The sequence below is a fragment of the Eptatretus burgeri genome, chromosome 5, assembly GCF_056783735.1.
Source record: "Eptatretus burgeri isolate ZD-2024b chromosome 5, Ebu_testis_v1, whole genome shotgun sequence".
Classification (NCBI taxonomy): Eukaryota; Metazoa; Chordata; class Myxini; order Myxiniformes; family Myxinidae; genus Eptatretus; species Eptatretus burgeri.
The window spans coordinates 71,638,306-71,661,474 of NC_140965.1; the positions used below are offsets into that span (position 1 = coordinate 71,638,306).

At 45.0% G+C, this 23,169-nt stretch overlaps 1 protein-coding gene across 7 annotated transcripts in view; it reads right to left on the bottom strand.

Annotated features, from left to right (window-relative positions):
* HMCN1 (hemicentin 1) overlaps window positions 1-23,169 on the bottom strand; it is a 531,017-nt gene that overhangs the window by 367,179 nt on the left and 140,669 nt on the right. For all 7 annotated transcript variants that reach the window (XR_015058458.1, XM_085882362.1, XM_085882361.1 and 4 more), the window contains exons 10-11: window positions 22,538-22,659; window positions 8,836-9,135 (exon numbers count right to left, since the gene is read on the bottom strand). Coding sequence is in view for 6 of the 7 variants with exons in the window: in XM_085882362.1 (XP_085738488.1) it covers window positions 8,836-9,135; window positions 22,538-22,659 (422 nt within the window). In the remaining variant the exon portion in view is untranslated. The remainder of the gene's footprint in view (window positions 1-8,835; window positions 9,136-22,537; window positions 22,660-23,169) is intronic.

A 23,169-nucleotide genomic window follows, 5' to 3' on the forward strand; every position in this document is an offset into this window, starting at 1 on the left:
AACAATCAACTCACGTCGTTTTGGCGAGTCTTCACTCGCAAGCTCGGTGAATACAACGTTTCAACAAGAGAAGGTAATCTCGTTTGATGCTGGTTTCATGCAAATCGAATAAGAATTGACTGAGTTATGCTGAAAACCATATATTTTTCAAGGGCGTGACCCCCCCCCCCGACATTTTACCCCAACCGGTGACATGTGTTATGACGTCATTGTGTCAAAGATTGGGCATTAAATTCTGAACATTTTGGTGCTGGGTTCCTGTAAAGCGGACAAGAATTGACCGCGTTATGACAAAAACCGCATATTTTTCAAGGTCGTGACCCCCCTGACCTTTGACCCCTAACCGGTAACAAGAGTATGGGCGTCATTGTGTCATATTGCATATCACAAGATGAGGCGTTGAATTCTGAACATTTTGGCATTAGTTGCATGCGAATTGAATAAAAATTGACCGTGTTATCGTAAAAAGACGATTTTGACCTTTTCGTGACCTTGACCTTGACCTTTGACCCGAACGATCCCAAAATATAATCGAATGCTTCCTGGCTAATAACCAATCATCCCACCAAATTTCATGCAATTCGGTTTAATACTTTTTGAGTTATACGAATCACAAGATTACAAATAAATAAATAAATAAATAAATAAATAAATAAATAAATAAATAAATACACGCCGACCAAAACATAACCTTTCGCAGAATGCGAAGGTAATTATACCACGTGATTCACGAGGGTGATGGCTAGTTCTGATTAGATTGTGGTCAAAATCGGTCAAAGGTCAAGGTCACAGTGAGGTCAAACATCCAAAAAATGATAACTCGAGAATGGAAGAAGCTACCAATGTCAAATTACACCACGTGATTCAGGAGGGTGGTGGCTAGCGCTGATTAGATTTGGGTCAAAATCGGTCAAAGGTCAAGGTCACAGTGAGGTCAAACATCCAAAACATTCGATTTTTGATGGTTTGGTACAGAAACATCGTAGAAACTTCTGGTTTGCCTCGCTACCTTCTCCAGAGACAGCTTTTATTAGACAAGGTCAGAGGTCAAGTTGACAATTTCGTAAGTACCAGTCTATGACTGCTTGTTTGTGTGTTTGTTTGTTTGTTTGTTTGTAGGCACAATAACTCGAGAACAGAAGAAGCTACCAATGTCAAATTACACCACGTGATTTAGGAGGGTGATGGCTCGTGCTGATTATATTTTGGTCAAAATCGGACAAAGGTCAACGTCACAGTGAGGTCAAATATTCGATTTTTGATGGTTTGGTACAGATAACTCGAGAACGGAAGAAGCAACGAATGTCAAATTACACCACGTGATTCAGGAGGGTGATGGCTAATGCTGATTAGATTTTGGTCAAAATCGGTCAAAGGTCAAGGTCACAGTGAGGTCAAACATCCCAAAAATTATAACTCGAGAACGGAAGAAGCTACCAATGTCAAATTACACCAAGTGATTCAGGAGGTTGGTGGCTAGCGCTGATTATATTTTGGTTAAAATCGGTCAAAGGTCAAGGTCACAGTGAGGTCAAACATCCAAAACATTCGATTTTTGATGGTTTGGTACAGAATCATCGTAGAAACTTCTGGTTTTCGTCGCTACGTTCTCTCGAGAAAGTTTAATTAGACAAGGTCAGAGGTCAAGTTGACGATTTCGTAAGTACCAGTCGATGACTGCTTGTTTGTTTGTAGGCACGATAACTCGAGAACGGAAGAAGCTACCAATGTCAAATTACACCACGTGATTCAGGAGGGTGATGGCGAGTGCTGATTTGATTTTGGTCATATACGGTCAAAGGTCAAGGTCACAGTGAGGTCAAACATCCAAAACATTCGATTTTTGATGGTTTGGTACAGATAACTCGAGAACGGAAGAAGCTACCAATGTCAAATTACACCACGTGATTCAGGAGCGTGATGGCTAGCGCTGATTAGATTTTGGTCAAAATCGGTCAAAGCTCAAGGTCACAGTGAGGTCAAACATCCAAAACATTCGATTTTTGATGGTTTGGTACAGAATCATCGGAGAAACTTCTGGTTTGCGTCGCTTCCTTCTCTCGAGACAGCCTTTAATAGACAAGGTCAGAGGTCAAGTTGACGATTTCGTAAGTACCAGTCCATGACTGCTTATTACTTACGAAATCTAAAGATTTCGTAAGTATATTGATGCCTTCCGTTTCTGTTTGTTTGTTAGTTTGTTTGTTTGTTTGTTTGTAGGCACGATAACTTGAGAACGGAAGAAGCTACCAATGTCAAATTACACCACGTGATTCAGGAGGGTGATGGCCTGTGCTGATTAGATTTTGGTCAAAATCGGTCAAAGGTCAAGGTCACGCTGAGGTCAAATATTCGATTTCTGATGGTTTGGTACAGATAACTCGAGACCGGAAGAAGCTACCAATGTCAAATTACACCACGTGATTCAGGAGGCTGATGGCGAGTGCTGATTAGATTTTGGTCAAAATCTGTCAAAGGTCAAGGTCACAGTGAGGTCAAACATCCAAAAAATGATAACTCGAGAACAGAAGAAGCTTCCAATGTAAAATTACACCACGTGATTCAGGAGGGTGGTGGCTAGCGCTGATTAGATTTGGGTCAAAATCGGTCAAAGGTCAAGGTCACAGTGAGGTCAAACATCCAAAACATTCGATTTTTGATGGTTTGGTACAGAATCATCGTAGAAACTTCTGGTTTGTGTCGCTACCTTCTCAAGAGACAGCTTTTATTTGACAAGGTCAGAGGTCAAGTTGACGATTTCGTAAGTACCAGTCTATGACTGCTTGTTTGTTTGTTTGTTTGTTTGTAGGCACGATAACTCGAGAACGGAAGAAGCTACCAATGTCAAATTACACCACGTGATTCAGGAGGGTGATGGCTAGCACAGATTAGATTTTGGTCAAAATTGGTCAAAGGTCAAGGTCACAGTGAGGTCAAACATCCAAAAAATGATAACTCGAGACCGGAAGAAGCTACCAATGTCAAATTACACCCCGTGATTCAGGAGGGTGGTGGCTAGCACAGATTAGATTTTGGTCAAAATCGGTCAAAGGTCAAGGTCACAGTGAAGTCAAACATCCAAAACATTCGATTTTTGATGGTTTGGTACATAATCATCGTAGAAACTTCTGGTTTGCGTCGCTACCTTCTCTGGAGACAGCTTTTATTAGACAAGGTCAGAGGTCAAGTTGATGATTTCGTAAGTACCAGTCTTTGACTGCTTGTTTGTTTGTTTGTTTGTTTGTTTGTGAACAGTATTACAGAAAAACTCCTTGACGGATTTCGACGAAACTTGGTGGGGGGGTTAGGTCTGGTCCAAGGATCATGCCATTACATTTTGGACTTGATCCAAAATCCAATATGGCCGCGATGGCAGCCAATTTGAAAAAATATTTGAATTTTTTTTTTTGCATTTCTACATGTTTTAAGTGATTTCCAACCCCGCTTCCCAAAATAAAATTGTTGGAGAAAAAAAAATTTTGCAACTTTTTTTTCAACAAAATTTAGATTTCTTTTTTTTTGCATTTCTTCATGTTATGTGATTTCCAACAAAAAAAAAAAACATGCCAAAATTATAATTGCGGCTGATTTTGGAACTTCAAGTGGATATACCCATGTAAAATCAATTTCTGTCTCAAGGAATCTAGTTATGACAAATGAATTGAGTATGTAAAAGTTAAAAGTAAAGGGGAAAGTTGCAAACTATAACTCTGTGAGCACTGTTGACGTCAAATTGAATGAATAGGATATCAGGTTCACTTGAGTCACCCAGCAGTATTGGCGGAGGAGGTTTCGCACTCTACCGAGTGCTCCCCCTCTAGTTACTTCATGTAATCCTTACTCTGTGCCATTTACTTGTTACACAAATGTACCTGGTCTCGAGGTTGGATTCTGCTCATTATAGTGATCTCATTGTCATTAGACAAGCCGGCTCAATCTGGCTCAGAGCGCTCACACTATGGTTGTTCGGCAAGATTAGGAAGGCCGTTAGGAAGGCGCGTCACTCAGTTAATTACACGGTCCCAACGAGTATTGTGACATGACAAACAGGTCCAGAAACTTGCTCATGGCTGTGGCCTTAGCTAGCGGTTGCGTTCACTTTGACACGATCCGTGGAACCGGAGCAGACCACAGCTATTACAAAATTCTATTCCAGCACCACATCTCAAATGTAAAATGTTTCCTATCAGCTTTACTCAATGTCCATCTGCCACGAGCACAAGTACGACATTAATAATACTTGTACCAAATCTTTTCTTTCTTGGTAATGCCCTTGTCAGCACAAAACCTTTTAAGTGCCGTCATTGATATTTTGCTAGCAACAGTCATCAATTGCATCACTACAGCCATAAATATTTGTTATGAGAGCACCACAGTCATTAAACATAGAAACCGTCTCAGTCGCTTTTCTATCTAAGATTGCAACTGTCTGTACTTTCTCTCACCAATAATCATCAGCTTTGTCGAATCAATAATGATACAAAGCCCATCAGTTAAAATTTGTGTTTAACATTGCAAAGATAGCATTTCAGTTGTATTATTAGTGAATGATGTAATATTGTCAGTGTCCTCAAGATTGATCAATGTGAAACTACAATTTGTCAACCCATCAATCTAATCATCCAATGACCTTCTCATTACGTATTTCAGGTGCATTTGAAACAGAGTCGGCAATAGGATACATCTCTGGTGGACTACTTGCACAATCTCAAACCACTGAGTATCACCTTTTCAGTCTTCACCGATTTGTTAGGGTGAGTGGATAACAACTCTCGTTATGATCTCGGATAACAAATAATACAGTTATGATCTTACACCTCCCATTCTCACCCTATATATAATATAATATAATTAATAGGCTGCCGCTCAACAATTTAAATCATAACCGCACTAGAAATTGAAGTGTCAACATCACCGTCATACCGAAGGAAAAAAAAACAAACAAAAAAAACAGGGAGTCTGGAACACTGACGCTAACCATTACCTTGATGCATTTCGACTTATGAGTAACGTACAAGTAACGTGTGTCAACGATCGCGTAACGTGCCTACAACTTATGCCAGCCTATGCGGAACGTGTGTCATATGCCGAGTATGTCGAGAAATTTTCAACATGCTGAAAATTTATCGACGTACTCGGCGTATGACGACGTATGCCAGCGTACTACGACATATGCCAACGTACTCTTAACGTATACAAAACTTACCCATAAAGTATTCTACGCAACCCATAACATATATACATAACGTATATAACATAACCCATAACCCGAACCAGCTTGGTTCAGCAAATTTTTCATACGTCGGCATACGCTGGCTAAAATGTCAAGGTGTGACAGCGGCTTCACACTTCGATGTCTAGTGCGGTTATGATTTGAATCGTCGAGCCGCAGCCTTTTAATAGCCTACACCACGTGATCGTCGGCGATACGCTGCTGTGCACTATGCATAAGTTAGACTATCGTTGGGCATAGGTTGTGAACGCCGACAACACGCTCAGCATTCGTTGGTATAAGTTATCTATATGTGATTGAAACGTTCTGTGTACATTACTAATACGTTATGCATACCTCCAACACGTTATTATACGCACAAAACTTTAAAAAAAGATCAATAGTTCAGTGTACGCCAGCATTTTACATACATTTTGAGACCTTGCCATACGCTGGCTAAAACGTCAAGGTGTGACAGGGCCCTTAACAAACACTTTGTGATGGACACAAATGTTTTGGCATAATCGATGTCTTTTTTTAAAGGAGTAAAATCATTTGTCAACCTACTCTATGAAGTGTCAAACATTTGCACTTTTATTGCTCGTTCCTTTTTCCCCTGACAAAACCCACCTGCTCTCTTGGCGATTCTTTTTTTCCAAGTCTGGCTTCAGTCTATAACTCATGATCTACAAGAAATTCTTGCTTGATAAGGGATGAGAGCAATGTTTCTGCAGCTTGAACATTCTCTCATACCATCTTTCTTCAGCAGAGGATCGAATATTGATCTCTTTCAGTCTTGTGGCCGTATTCAAGTTTGCGAGATGAAATTACAAAGCCAAAGCATCATTCAAAATCTCATTTCATCGACATTCATTATCAACTCCGCAGGATTATTGTCCACATGGTGATTTATTCATCTCTAGTTTCTCAACTGCTTGTATGGCTTCTAACAACATGATACTGTCTCAGATTCCCTCTCATGTGGGTTCACAGGTGGTAATTAATTTGCATCATCCTTGGTTTCTTTCAGGGGATACAAACCCTCACATAACTTTTCCACATGTCCAAGATTTCTGGACCCTTTGTTCGAATCTGTCCATTCACAGAAACATTAATCACACACACTTTGCAGTCAATTTTCTCTGACATTTTTTTTTCTTAAACATTTTCGAGCAGATCTATCATATTACCATACCTTCTGTGTTCTTCAAGCTCAAACCACTGTTTTTGAATGTACGTACCGTACTCATTCTTGTACTCTGTTTTATCGGCATCATTCTTGAAAGCTCTTTATATATCGATGTCTAGTTTCTGAAGTCCGTAGCCGAGTTAATGTCACCTAAGGTTCTTCATCGAGTTATCCAGTTCCATCAAGTCATGGCCGACTTCTGGTGACATTTGTGATCAGATTTCTCCAAACATCCCTATCCTGCACTGCTTCCCGAAGCTCTGACAGAGGCGGCTTGGTTGCAGCCTTTACCCCATCCATCCATCACAAACAAGGTCTACCTTTTCCTCTTCTACCCTCAACCATACTCAGCATGGTTGATTTATAAAGACTTTTGTTTTCTGGATGCATGAATGAAGTGCCCAAATTATGACAGTTTCTGTTTTAGTATCAGCACTTCTAATGCACATGGTGGTCTTATTTCTTCAAGCACTGATTTTGAACAAATCTGGGTGCCACTGAGCAAAACTGAATAGAGCAGAATAAACCCAGACCAAGAAGAGCTGAGTTAAATGCAAGTGAGTCAAGTAAAACCCGAATACAGCTTTGTAAATCTAAGTAAACCCGAGGAAAACAGAGGAGAGACGAACAAATCCGAGTAAATCCAAGCAAAATATGAAATGCCAAATAAGCTCAAGTGAAGCGGTGAACCCAATTTGAGCCATTCAAAGTGAAGGAATTCTGAGTAGAGCTGAGTAACGTTGAATTGAACCGTGTGGAGCCAAGCAAATCCGAGTGGAGCTGGGTAGCCCCGAGCAAAGCCAAGTAAATCTGGGTGGAGCCATTTTATATGTAGAGTTTTTGAATCTCAGAGTGTTCATACAAATATTACATAAAGCATAACACTTGGAATTGTAAATTGTCTGTGCTATACCTTTGATTGTCATATTACATAAAACCTTTGAAATGTTGTAAATAATACAGGGCGATTGTTTTATTTGAGAACCCTAAATAATTCCCACACATTAAAAACTAAATCTGTTAGGAACATAATATTTTGCGTAAATGCAGCCTAATGTTACAGAGAGACGTAACATGATCTTGAGAGTTATCACGTGATTTATCACGTGACCCAGCAGTGACATTTAACGGTTTTCACTCAGTCACGCCATGGCGCTCACTGTGGAAGAACACTTGTTTCTCGTTGAACATTACTTCAAGATTGCATCCTTTAGGGAATGTCAAATTGCATTTAAAAGTCCCTTTGGTGGTCACACAAAACTTTCAAAGTCAGTGATATGGAAACTGGTGAAGCAGTTCAGAGAAACAGGCTGCATGAATGTTAATAAGCGCACACGCCGATCAAGGGTTGTTTACACCAGAGAAAGTGAATGGAGTGTGGGAAAGAATGGAAGCGAACCGAAGAAATCTCTGAGACACTAGGCACAACAAGTTCACTGTTCATATTCCAGTGCAAGGAAGGCGGTCAAGACACTCAAACTTTATCCCTACAAAATTCATGCAGTGCATCAGTTACTGGAGCCAGATAAAGAGAAACGTGTCGCCTATTGTGAGTGGCTCCAGAGGGTGGTAATAGAACAAGACAATGCTTTGGATGTTATGAGGTTATTTTTGGTTTTTTTTGACAGAGGAAGCATGGTTTTATCTTTCTGGGCATGTAAATTCACAAAGCATTTGTTTATGGTGAAGTGAACAACCTTGAGCAATGCCAATGCAGGAAAGGCCATTGCATTCCACGAGAATTGGTGTCTGGTGTGCTGTAAGTCGGCAAAGAATTATTGGCCCAATTTTCTTCTCAGAAACGGTAAACTCAGAACATTACATCAACATATTCCATCAGTTTCTTGGGCACCTTACAGAACAGGAAATCAACCAAGGATGGTTTCTGCAAGATGGTGCCACGAGTCACATTTCGCGATACAGTATGAACAAACTTAGGCTACTCTTTGGTGACCATGTAGTGTCCAAGTCATGATGGCCACTTAGATCTCCAGATCGTACATCACCAGATTTATTTTTGTGGGGGTATTTGAAGGGTATAGTGTATGCTACAAATCCACACACTCTTGGTGAATTAAAAGCAATAATCAATGATACAATCAGCAATATTTCCCAAGAAATGCGACACTTTGTGTTGGAGAGCATGCTGCGAATAATTAATTTGTGCCTGCAACATAGTGGTGGACACTTTCAGCACTTCATTTAAGGTGATCAATTGTGTGGATAAATGTCACGTCTTTCTGTAACATCAGGCAACATTTACGCAAACTATTAGGTTCCTAACCGATATAGTTTTTAATGCATGGGAATTATTTAACGAACTTGAATAAAAATTAAATTAAATTAAAAAAATCACCCTGTACAACTATGAACAATACACAATATGGTACGCATACACAGCCATCTAAGAATCTCAGACGTACCAATCACTCACCAACAACGTGTAGCCACAATGACGCTCTCGAAGCGCCTCCTTCATTCATAGCAATGCATACATAGTGTCCAGCATCTGTGAGCCGCACCCCAGTGATCTGCAGAGATAGATTTGTGAGAATTTGTGCACGAGTGTCGAGTTCAGAAGGCCAATTCCATCTACTTGGTTCTCTTTGGATATCCACGGCCTTGACCCACGATAGGTTATATGGAGAGCTACTGATGACGGTGCAGTCAAGGAGGGCCTGAGCACCCTGCAGCACAGTGATGCTTTTTGGACGAGAGATGATTGGTGGTGGTTCTGAGGATTACAAGAAAGTAGGCCCAGTGAGAGAGGCAGAACAAAAACAAATTGAAATAAAAAAGTGAAACGATAAAGAGAGGATGAAGAAAGCAACTACCAGACCTCTCAAACCTTCCGCCTGCATCCCACACACTCAATCCATCCCCTGCATCCCTCACGCACACAAACCTTCTCCGCACCCAACACTCTAAAACCTTCCACCACACCCCACACTTTCAGACCTTCATCCACATGCCACACACTAAAACATTCCCCCTCACCCCACCTCCCCCCCACCAAAGCCTCCCCTTCATCTTGCACCATCCCAACGCCTCCTCCCCCACTATCTATAACTGTGTGGACCTCAAACATATGGGGCCTTCGCTCCAACCAGACATATCTCTCAATTCATACTACTGCTAATAAACCGGATATCATCTGTTTAACAGAATCTTTACTCCCACAGGACATTGTTGACTCCTTACTGTCTCTCTTCTGTTGTTGTTTCCTCTGATTTGATAGGCCCGAATGACGTCCCAGTGGTGGAGTTGCACTTTACATCAATAGCTCCATTTCCCACTGTCTCTGTACTGATCTTACACCTCCCATTCCCCAGGAGTACCTGTGGCTGCAACCTCCCGACCGCTCCCACCTCTTGTTCATCTATCTGTGTGTTGTACCATCCTCCCAGTCGCGACAACTTCATTTACATCTCTCTCAGTGAACATGGACCAACTTTTAAACACTCATCCCAACTCTCTCTTACTCATATATGGCGATTTCAATCATCACCGTGCAACTTGGCTGGGTGTTGGTACCTCTCTCATCAGCCATGGTACTTCAGCAAAGGACTTCTGGGACTACATGGGACAGACTCAAACTGTGAACTTTCCAACCCGGATTTATCCCAATGGCAAATCCTCCCTTCTGGAGTTGATGATAACTAACATTCCTGCAAATGTCTCCTGCTCTTCCTCTGCTTTATTTGGTTCATGTGATCATGTGCTTGTGAAAGTTAACATCTCTATGGCAATTTCAGAGAACTGCCTCAATTCTGGCAAGTCTGGTAGTTCACCCAGGTAGATTCGCAGGGACTGACAGCAGCCATCTCTCTTCCGGACTGGTTTTCCATTATCTATTGCCCCTAATGTTAACTCAGTCTGGGAATTCTTTCACAGAAACCTGCTCTCTCTCTCATGCACAGATTCATCCCATCTCACCTTCAATTACCCTACCCCTATTCCTGCCCATGGTACACTGAATGCTGTGGTGAGGCAGTTGCTCTGAAACAATGTTCCATCAATCGTCCTTTTTTCCCAACTTCAGTGCCAATATACGCCACCTCCTTAAATCTACCTCCTCCTAACCCCTCACCTGTTATCCCATCTCCTTACTCCTCCCATCTTGCACCTCACTCTACCTCCACTCTTGGCACCTCTTCACTGTCTTCTGATTCAGTGTCAGCTCCTCCTCTGTTATCCCAAAGTGTGTTGTTCTAACATCTGTGGGCTCCATTCTAACTGAATACTCTCAATCAGTACACTCATCACCACAAACATGCCCCTTCCTTCCTCTCAGCACACCTCCCCCTCTTCCCAACCCCTCAAATCTTTACCTCCACCTGCCCACCAGCTTCTTCAACATACCTCGATCAATTCTCATTCTTCCCCTCTCCCCACCTCTCCCATCGTCCTCCTACACCTTGGTCGTTCCTGCTCTCATCGTCTACCCTCCCTCTCAAAGCTTCCCTCTCACCTATCCCTCGCAACGCAACCTTACAAGGATTTACAAGGAATTAAGGTGCAGGAGGGGACCGTTCAGCCCATCATGCCTGCGCCACACCAAACCAGATTTAATAAATCTGTCAATACCCCTTCCCTTCGTGTGCAGCCTTTTTGCTGTGACATTGGTACTCATTTCGCCGACCTCAGAAGGATGACAGGCTGAGTCAACTCCCTGGTGTTAATTCAGTGGGCAATGGGGCTAGAACTCAGGGCCCAAGGATCCCAAGCCAGCACCCTAACCACAAAGCCAACACCAAGCCAACAACCTTCACATTCTTCCTCCTCACCTTTTTCAAATACTCCCCCTCACCCTTCTCCCTAAACTCTCCCCCCTCACCCTTCTCCCTAAACTCTCCCCCTCACCCTTCTCCCTAAACTCTCCCCTCACCCTTCTCCCTAAACTCTCCCCCTCACCCTTCTCCCTAAACTCTCCCCCTCACCCTTCTCCCTAAACTCTCCCCCCTCACCCTTCTCCCTAAACTCTCCCCTCACACTTCTCCCTAAACTCTCCCCCTCACCCTTCTCCCAAAACTCTCCCCCCTCACCCTTCTCCCTCAACTCTCCCTCCCTCACCATTCTCCCTCAACTCTCCCTCCCTCACCATTCTCCCTCAACTCACCCCTCTCACCCTACTCCCACCAATCTTTCCCACCCTCCCCCTTCAAAAAACCCCCCCCCACACATCTACAAAGCTGCTCCTTCCCTCACCCTCTCTCTTCCACCTCATCACTCCACTTCCTCCAATCTTCAACTGCCCACTGCCCCCTCTCTTATTACTCCCCACTGCATCTTCAAGACCCATCACCACCGAGCCTTTTAATCCTCCTCATCAGGCCCTCTCCGCAAGCTCTTCTGCAATCCCCCACACTCTTTCAATAACTCTCCTCACCTCCCCCTCCCCTGCCCTCCCCTGCACCCAAAACCTACTCCCCTCCCTCTTCCTTAACAGTGTGGACCTCAAACATCCAGGGCCTTTGCTCAAGCCTGACAGATCTATCCATACAGATTGCCACTGCTAAACCAGACATAATCTGCTTAACAGAAACTTTCCTCCTTCAAGACATCTCCGACTCCCTAGTATCTCTCCCTGGTTACTCCCTTCTCCGGAATGACAGACCTGAGTCTCGTCCTGGTGGAGGAGTTGCTCTCTTCGTCAAAGACTCTATTCCTCATTCACCATGCACTGCCCTCCCTCCCCCACACCCCCAGGAATACCTCTGGCTATGGCTTCCCCTCCACTGCCACCTCATGTTTATATGTGTGTTGTACCATCCACCAAACAGTGATGACTCCATTTACATCTCACTCTCTGAAAACATGGATCAACTTCTATCCTCTCATCTCAACTCTCTCTTCCTCATATGTGGTGACTTCAACTGTTATCATGCCAGTTGGCTGGGTGTGGGTACCTTTGTAACCTATGGGCACTTCAGCAAAAGACTTCTGTGACTCATTGGGACTGACATAATCTGTCAACTTCCTGACCCGGATCTCAACCAATGTGCTATACCTTTGTGCTCTATACCTTACATGTGTTGGAGAGTACCTTATATGCTATACTTATACCTTACATGCTATACTAATATCTCTCCTTCCCTTATGGACCTGATTTTGACCGATTTCTCAGAAAATATCTACTGTTCTTCCTCCATTCCAATCAGTTCATCTGACCACATGCTTGTCAAAGTAAACATTCTTTGGCCGTTATTACAGAACCACCTCAGCACCGTCGAGTCTGGCATTTCATTCAGGCCAACTGGCAGGGACTTGAAGCAGTCATCAAACTTCCAGACTGGTCTCCCTTCTTATCTCTACTTCCTCTGACATCAACTCGTCCTGGGAATTCTTTCATAGAAACTTGCTCTTTCCCTCTCTTTTTCTCTCATGCACAAATTTATCCCATCTTGTCTTCAGTTGTCTGATCCTTCCTCCCGCCCATGGAAAACTGATGCTCGTGGTGAGGCAGTTGTCTTGAAACAACTTGCCCTAACTTCATGGCAGGCCAATGAAACTGAAGGCAATCTCAGTTCCTTCCACAAAGCTCATAACAAGTGTGTGTATACTTTCAGGAGGGCCGGAAAACAACATTTTTCAAATCTCAAGTCTGAACTCTCAAACCTGTCCCCCTCCTCCAAATCCAGGTGGCATCTAATCAAATCTGTTTCTGGTGTATGTTCCCCCTCCATCCCCTCCCTTATCTTACCTCAAATGGCTGCACAGCTGACACTGCACATGAAAAAGGAGGAGGAGATTGGGACCATACTCCATGCAGAGCGTTGGTGCTACTTAAGCAGTCTCCTTGGGTATAGGGCACAATCCTGGACACGTCGCCACTCCGACACAGTATACCAGCATGCTGGCACTCATTTTGCCGACCTCGGATGACAGGTCGAGTTAACCCCACCTGGTATTAATTCAACAGCTGAGCGGGATTTGAACTCAGGACTCTCGGATCCAAAGCCCACCTCCCTAACCATTAAGCTAACACCAGGCATACATGAAAAAGCTGAATGCCTAAACTCTGTGTTTGTTTCTCAATATTGTGTCCCAAACTCCTCGCTTTCTGTACTCAACTTACCAGTTGCACCCAGCTGTTCCAGGAGTCTGTGTCCTTTTCTCCTGACAAGGTGGAGAGTTTGCTGTCAAACCTCGACTCAGACTCTGCAACCGGTCCAGATGGCATCAGCCCAGGTGTCCTAAAAACCTGCTCCGTTGCTCGTGCTCAACCTCTCTCTGTTCTATTCACCCTCTCATTTGCTTAAGGTCATCTGCCATCTGCTTGGAAATCAGCAAACATTACCGCTCTTCATAAGAAAAGTGCATAAACAGACCCCTGCAACTTCAGACCAATCAGCCTTCTCCCAATCATCAGCAAGGTTGTGGAATCCATCATCGCCTCAGACATTAAATCCATCCTCTTCTGCAATGGCTTGATGTCCGATCATCAATTTGGATTAAGACCAGGTCACTCTACCCTGGATATGCTTCTTCTGCTCTCCCAACATTGGATGGAGGTACTCAATGCCAGACATGAAATCAGAGCCCTCTCCCTTGACATATCGCATGCATTCTATATGGTCTGGAACCCTGCCCTGCTCACCAAACTCTCTTTTGATGGTATATAAGGACATCTCCAATCGTGACTCGCAGCCAATGTATGGCCTCTCATCCCCTCTTCCTGTCCAGGCTGGAGTTCCTCAAGGCAATGTTCTGAGCCCTGTTCTTTTTCTGGTTTTTATCAATGATCTCTCTGACTCTGGAAAATTATCTTCATCTCTTTGCTGATGACTCCACCCTCTGCCTTACCATTTGTCATCCCTCAGATCGGCAAGCAGCAGCCTCTTCACTCTCTGCAGATCTGGATAAAATCACAAGCTGGTGCAACATGTGGAACATGTCTTCCAACCCTGACAAATCTCACACTCTCACTATGTCTGTCCGAAAGGATCATCTGGAAAAACCTCCATCTACTTCCTCAACAATGCTCTTGAAGAAGTCTTTTCATTCAAGTTTCTGGGTTTCACTATCTGCCATGATTTTCCTGGGAAAGCCACATTTCTAAGCTGGCCTCCAAAGCCAGTCACAGACTGGGCATCCTCTGTCGTGCAAAGTCCTTCCTCGGCCCACCTGAGCTCCTGACCACTTACAAAGCTTTCGTCCGCAGCCTGATAGATTACTGCTCTCCCCTATGGGCTGGTGCTCCTGCCTCTCACCTTTCTCGGCTTCACACTGTGGAAACCAAGGCATTGAGGATCATTGGTATCTCCCACGATGAGACTGAGTCTTTGGGTCTCTCACTCTCTCACTGCAGGCAAGTCAGTCATCTTTCTTTCTTGTATCATCTCCTCTCCGGCCTCGCCCCCCCCCTGCTCTGAGATATGTCCCCCCTATCTTTCTGCTGGGCACTCAAGGTCTGCCAGCAACCCCCTTCTGGTAAAACTGCCAAAATCAAGAATCAATGCTCACTTTCAAGTTTTCATTCCTCTTTTTTCCCACCTTTGGAACAAACTTCCCTACTTTCTTTAATCCTACTTCTCCCTCCAGGTTTTCAAAACAGCTGTTCACGACCATCTTTTATCTTCCCCCATCCAAAACCATGACCTTTTCTACCCCCGCTAATCCACCCCAAACCCACCTTCTTCAAATTCCCCACTTTCCTTCCTGATAGTCCCTGTCGTGTAATGACCTGAACATCCCTGTAGTGTCCATCTTGTTTACCCTGTGGACCCCACCCCATCCCTCTCCCTTCCACAGGTCTCATGTCTCTGTTCCCCACTGTTTTTTTCCTCCCGCCCCTCTTGTCTCCTGCTCCTCTTGTTGGGCGTTTCTGTGTGTTGGTTCTCATATGAGCCTCGACAGTGTATGCAAAAGAATCAGTCATGGGGGGAATGTTGCTGCCAAAATTCAGCGAGATCGGCCCAGAAGATTTGGCCAGAGAAATCGAAAAAGGAGATGGACGGACGGATGGTGCACGATGGCAATAGTGTTGCGGTTCTGTAAAACCGACACTCCTCAAAGGCAATCACACCGAACATAGAGTGAGCCGAAGACAGTAATCTCATTAGTTTTTGTTTAGTCAGCCCTTTCCATATGTCTTGTGGGTAAATGGGAAAAATGCGTTGCGTAGGGCTTTTAGTTAGATCTTCAATCCTTTACTCTTGTATATATTTCATCTCTTTACTTTCATTTATCTCATACACAAGCCAGGCAAGCACACATGCAGATAGGTAATGATACCACGAGTGCGAGCGGACACGATGGAAACTCATTTGCGTATGTGCACATGCGCCATTTTCCATTCAAACTGAATGCCAGAACTCAACTGACACCTCACCTCAGACCCTTATTATGCTCACCACAATGCTACAACAGTTACCATAACCACTCCGATCGCGTTCGAAAAATCCCCACAATCACCGACGACCAACTACCCCAACCTCTTCGCCACAAATACCATATCTACGACCACCTAGCCCCACCTCTTCACCACAACTATGACCACCTTCCCCAATCTCTTCAACACAAATGCCACAACGCTTCCCTCAACTCCGGATCACCGCCGTATTAACCGGATCACCGCTGCTATTAACCCCCTCGGATGCTCACCACAGTCTCTGAGCATGCTGAAGGAACAAGGACAATAAGAATCGGGGTGTTTCAGTGTGTAACTCAAAGCGGACGCATGCGCTGGAGGCCATTCGAGGATGTGTGTAAAGCTCCGAGTTTCCCCAAATGCCACACTGGAATGGGGTCCAGCATGCATTTGGGGCCAGAGAGCACTCCCAAAGACCCTTGCCCAATGTTAATTATGGAGCTCTGATGCATGGCCAAGCTCAGGGGTAACTGAAGCCATTTTCGATTCTGAAACCTGGCAGGACATGGATACGGTACGGGGTGACTGCTATGCACCAAAGGTGGAGCTCAGGAACGCCTGCAGGATCATTTGATCCAATTTTTGACTCCTCCCTCGCTCAGTCTCGATAAAAGGTAGCAATTCAGCTCGATATATATATATATATATATATATATATATATATATATATATATATATATATATATATATATATATATATATATATATATATATATATCCCCTTCGTCCCGGCACAATGAGGCGGTCATCCAAGATCTCTCCTCCATCCAACGAAATCTCGTCATGAGCCAGTGCAACCGAGTGGAGAGTGAGAAGCAGCCAAGCGAGGGGAGCGGGGTAGAGCAAGCTATTGCCAGGACGGGCCATGACCCCCCCGGGTCATCGACGCTCGGTTTCAGCTGCATTCAGCAGCAAGTATTCTGATTTACAGACCTCTAACACATCTCCGTTAAGTCTTTCTCTCAAGGAAATTTTTCTCCCATCTCCATCTCATCTACTGAGGATGTAGATCTCATTTACACAACCTAAGAGCATTCATGATTCGCAACTCACACAGCTTCCTCTTACACCATGCTGCATGGCATGCTGCACTGCATTTGCACCTCCACACCAAAGATACCCTCAGTTTTCCTCCCTCCTCCCCCTTCCAAAGCGATTGGGCTGTGCTGGTCCGTCGACCGCACCAGGTACCATGAGGTCACTACACCTCAAGTACCTCTTCTCTTTCTGGGCTACCTCTAATTTTCATTGTGTGTGTGTGTGTGTGTCTCTGTGTGTGTGTGTGTGTGTGTGTGTGTGTGTGTGTGTGTGTGTGTGTGTGTGTGTGTGTGTGTGTGTGTGTGTGTGTGTGTGTGTGTGTGATGGCACTTGTTATGTGCAGCATAAGCCAAGACTGCATAAGTTTATCAGTGTAACTCTGCACTGTGTCTTCTTGTATAAATATTTGCATTTATTTCGTCACAACCACAAATTCCTTGATTTTCCCTGCTGTACATCTTTTCGATTAAACCCATTACGATGCCACACGATTTTCCTGGCCTTGTTATAATAAATCTGCTTTGTTATAAATGTACCCAACTCGTTTTTGTCTTTTTCTCCATTGGTCCAGCATGATACATACATTACCTTAGCCCGGAAGTTATTCCCAAAAGATCTGCTTATTAGCCGGTGCTAACTTGGCAGCTCCACTTGGCTATACCTGATATGGTAAGTTTAACGCAAGTATGCATTGAGGGTGTGATTCCCCGATAAAGTGACCGTGTGTTCCCAATTAAATGGTGGTCAGACAGAGGACACTGGGTCACGTGGTTAAATTATTGGGGTTCACGGTCGATTAGCAACCCGCTGCGACACAGATGTATTTGTGTGCGACGGCCTCAATTCCGGGTGTGTCCAGGGAGAAACCATGGATATCCCCTCCCTCGTAGTACCCCTGTGACCCTGGGTCCGCAACAATACCTAATCTGGAAAGTAAATTCCAGGTAAACTAAAAAAGGGGCAAAAACTGATACCCTTAACTGCAGAACTATCAACTTACTTCCAATCATCAGCAAGGTCATGGAATCCATCATCGCAATTGATATGAAATCATTCCTTTTCTCCAATAACCTCATCTCAGATCACCAATTTGGTTTCAGACCTGGTCACTCTACCTTGGACATGCTGCTTCTACTCACCAAACAATGGATGGAGGCCCTCAATGTCAGACGAGATCAGAGCCATCTCTCTGGACATATATCATGCTTTTGATACAGTCTGGCATCCTGCCTTGCTATCCAAACTCTCTGCCCATGGTGTCCAAGCCTGACTCTACACATGGCTTACTGACATCCAGCACTCTCTTTGCCAACTGTGGCACTCAACGGAATCCTTTCACCTCATCTCCTTGTCAAACCTGGAGTACGATTCATAAAAAAATTCATTCAAACCCACATGCATTTCTTGTTTGCAGATACCAAGTCTATTGGAAGAGCAAATCGACTGAGAATAGAAAGTTAATAACAATGACCAGGTGCGTGGATGAACATGGGTGGTACAGATGAGCTATTTAAGCAAAAATAATGTTTTGGATATTGTGAGTGAGAGTACATTTCAAAAATCACATGGTCGTTTGTGTATGATATTGGGTTAAAAAGCAAACAAAGGAACAGGAAAGCAAGAAGTGGCTCGCGGGATGAATGTGCAGAAACATGTTGATTTTTGAAGGTGCATAACCAAATGAGAGGTGGTAGAAGACCGACATTGTGAACTTGGTGATAAATTACTTGAGTAGATACGGAATCAAAAAGTAGAAAAAGGTCCTCCCAGGGCCCAAAGTAACCACAGTCACATTTTTTCACCTGTGTGTGGTTTACCTCAGGACCTTAATAATGAAGGAGGTCAGGTCAGGTATTGGAGCATGCACCAGAGCAGCACGTCGCTGCATCCACTTTCCGCCGGTACTCCAGGGGCCTCCGTCTGGCCATCCCCCAGGCAGATGACTGGCCCACCCTCAACTCCTTGAGATGCCGATCAACCTGCTGCAACCACGAGGCATGTGGTCGGCCCATTGGCTTCCTCCACTCACGAGAATCCTTCGCTGAGAGAATCTGGTGAGCGGGATCAGCGTCACAAAAATGAGCCACATGTCCATACAGCCGCAGCTGACAGTCACGGACTATGCAGGTAACAAATCTCATTTGAGTCTCTCTCAGCAACCACCCGTTGGACACAAAGTCCGACCAGCGATAGCCAAGGATTCTCCGAAGAGACCTCGTACCAAAGGAATTAAGTCTCCATCTCAGATCCTTGGTCAGAGTCCAAGTCTCGCATCCATAGAGCAAGACTGCAAGCACCAAGGACCTGAAGACTCGGACATTCGTCCTCCCGCACAGGTACCGGCAGCACCACACCCCATTATCCAGTGAATCCATGACTCCCCAGGCCTGACCCAGACGTCTATGGACCTCTGATTCACAGCCAGCAGAGACGTGAATATCACTGCCAAGGAAAGTGAATCTCTCCACGACCTCAACATGCCCACCACAAACAGCCACAGACAGGACAGCAGCATCCAAGATGTCATTGAAAGCCTGGATCTTAGTTTTTACGCAGGAAACGCATAATCCCAGTGGCTCTGACTCCTCATTCAGCACCTCGAGGGCCCCCAAAAGGATATCTAAAGACTCCGCAAAGATGACTACATCATCTGCGAAATCAAGATCAGAGATTTTGACATTCCCAAACGATGCACTGCAGCTTGATCTCTCTGACATCCTCCCTAGAATCCAGTCCAAACAAGTGCTGAAAAGTGTGGGGGCCAGCACACACCCCTGACAAACTTCAGTAACAACTGGAAATAAGTCAGAGATGGTACCACCGCATCTTACAGCACTCTCAGTTAGAGAGTATAGTTCAGACATCAGATCGATCAGTTTTGGTGGCACCCCACGAAGACCAAGAATCCTCCAGAGGACATCCCGATTCACTGCATCAAACGTTCAACCGAAATCAACGTTGGCAGCGAGCAGCCCCTGCCCAAACTCGGATCTGCATTCGGTGAGGACACGAAGTGCAAGGATACGGTCAATCGTTGACCTCTTTGGTGTAAAGCCTGACTGCTCTGGACGCTGGTGCTCAAGCAGATGGTGGCGAACCCTATCAATAATTATCCGAGCAAAGACCTTGCCCGGCACTGAGAGCAGCGTCACCCCTCAGTAGTTGTTGCAGTCTTGGCGATCACCCTTCCCTTTCCAGAGAGGGACAACAAGGCCCTTCTTCCAGTCAGTTGGGATGATGCCTGTGTTCCAGGCAGAGCACAGAACTGCGTGCAATGACACGAGTGCAGCATTTCTACCAGCCTTGAGAAGTTCAGCGTGGATGCCACAGATCCCTGGAGCTTTACCCCATTTCAACCCTTTCACCGTAGCCTGTGTTTCCACAAGCGAAGGTGGACCACAGTTGATTGGAGGGTCAGCAACAGGGATTGTAACACACCTGACGTCCAACTCGACAGCTGGTGGATCAGCCTGGTACAACTGCTCAAAGTAACCGGCCCAGCGGGCCTTCACTTCGGACTCCTCTGTCAAGAGCCTACCACCCTCTGTTCTAACTGCAGTACACCGAGGGATGGGCTTGGATGAACGCAATGCGCAAATTCCCCTGAAAGCAAGACGAGAATCACTTGACCACAGGTGATGCTCTACCCTCTTACAGATTCCTCACACATAGGCCTCCTTGTTCACCCTTAGCGCACGTACAGTTTTACGCCTCCGCAACCTGAACAGCTCAGCCATGCCATTCAGCCTGGCCCTGTGACTCTGGTCAATGGTATCCAGTGTCACTTGAGAGACAAAATTCTTCTTTGCCCTACGGTGAGTTCCAAGACATCAACCGGCAACATCAAGGACGGTGGTCTTGAAGGCACTCCACAACTCTTCAGGACCTCCCAAAACACCTTGACCCCCCAAATGTCTACTCAGCTTGTTCGCAAATTCCTCAGCTACCCTCTCATCCTTGAGCTTGCCAACATCCAGCCGAGGCTGGGATGGTACCATTCTCCTGAATTTAAGGTGAAACTTCAGAGTTGCTGCAACAAGTCGGTGGTCAGTATTGAGGAACTGAGCACTCCGGTAAACACTGCAGTTCTGGATCATCCTCCAGCGACCATCAGAGGACATGTTCAATCTCCTTTGCCACACCGCCAGCGTTGGAATATCAAGTCCAGTGATGAGCTTGTGGGCGCTGAAACCATGAACCGGCCACCCTAAATCCATGACTTCTTGCAAAGTCAAGGAACTTAGTGCTATTCTGGTTCATAGTTCCTGACCCATGGGGACCAACACATGTCTCAAAACCATTCCTATCAGTTCCAGTCGATGCATTGAAATCCCCCAAGACTAGAAGTGTATCTCGTCCGGGGCACTGATCAACCACAGACTCAAGCGTGGCGTAGAATACGTCCTTCACAGTGAGATCACTCGCCTCAGTCGGAGCATAAACAGAGACCAGGGAAATGATACCCAAGGAGTGACGAATCCTTGGTCTCATAATATGCTCGTTGAGCGGTGTTACCTCAATTATCAGTGGAATCAGTTTGTTGGACACAGCTACAGCAACTCATTGGGAATGGTAACCATCAGATAGACCAGACCAATAGTAGGTGTAACCACCCACCATGATCTCACCGCAATCCGGTCTCCGAACCTCAGAGAGTGCTGCAATACCGATGTCCAAACGCTTGAGCTCAGTTGATAACAGAGACAGGTGATCATCCTCTTTTAGGGATAGGACATTCCAGGCACCCACCCAAAGTGCCCGCCTCAGGTTAACCCAAGGAGACTGCCGTCTGGTGGACGACACCTCAGCACCACTCTGACACACTCTCCCGTATTCTGACCCAGGAATGTTACCCTGTGGTTTCCCTCCTATCATCAAAGATTGGGGGTCCCGAAGGCTTTGCCCCAATCCCGTAATCCGGTGAGCTGCCCTGCGAAGGGAAGCTGCACAGGAGCTACTCCCACGGAGTGGGTTTTCAGATTTCTTTGCGTTTTTGTGTTTTGTGGAATGAAGGGTTTTACGGTGGCCGGAGTGAAAATCCTGCCACCAACCTCCTAATAAGAAGTAACCCAACTGCAGGAGGATGTCCGCAGACACAGTTGTGCACGAGGTATGAATGGCCATTGGCTCACAAGGAGCTCCTCCGCCCTTTGACAGGTTTTGTTTTTAATCCTGCTGGGTGTCCACATCCAAACAGCCTCCTCACCAAAAAACCTGGTGGGGGAGACAGTTTAGTCACTGACAACCCGACCATGGAACAGGTTAGTACAGGTTTACATGATACCTGTAGCAAGTCACAGATCTAATCTGACCTGACCTGACTAGAAGGAGCAAAACCTTTAATTGAGCCAACAAATGAGAAATCATTCTCACAGCTGGAACCTCCACAACATTGAGGAGTAAGAGGTGGGATACAGAAACCCCAGGCCAACAAGAGAGAGCAACATTGCATTGCACATATTGAATAAATTGATTTTAGGCTTTGAGAATTTGAGAGGAAAGTCTCGGGTGCTCCAGGCCCAAAATCAGCAAAATATATAATAAACACTCCGTCTTAAGCCATCCTTCTGCCTATCAATTAAAGAAACGAATTGAGCAATTTTCAATGAAATGCAGTTTCTCAATTATTGAAAACATGATTTTATTGAAGAACCAGAGAAAAGTAGACATCACAAAGAACATGTATATTTCCTAACACCCTTGATGCTCAAATCGTGGAACTGACCCGAAATGTCCAAATATGTTTGAGCTTTCCCCGCACCCGTGGAACTCGTGGCTAAACATTCATAGAGGCCTTCATTATCCACAGATGCAGTAGGAACTTCCAAGAAGGCTTCCGAAGATTGCCTGAAAAAAAAAGATTTTGGTTAAACTCTCAAAATCTAAAGATGTAGGTTGGACAAATTAGGTGTCATAAAACAATAAATAATATTCAGCTTACGAGCAGCGACGCACAGAAATTGTACGCAATGTAAAATGTGATTTCAAGTCATAAACCCCCAAACAGGCATCCTGTCTGCTGGCATTAGTCGGTGGAGAGTAAAGATCCCACGTTGACCTTCACAAAGAGTAACTGAGCTATCGCTGGCACCATGGACAAATTCCTGCCCTCGCCTTAGTCAAAGCTTGACCAGCGAGTTCGTAAAAGACTTTGGCCAAGCTTCCCCTGGCCAACCCCAGCAGAACAAGGAAATAATTGTGGTCATTAAAGAAGTAGAAGTTCTCAATCCCTCTCCCACCCTCACAAACCCAAGTCCTCAAGCCCCCACAATCCCAAGTCTTAAAACCCCTCCCCACTCTGTCTTCAAATACTCTCCCCATGACAAGTCTTCAACTCCTCCCCACCCCAAAGCCTTA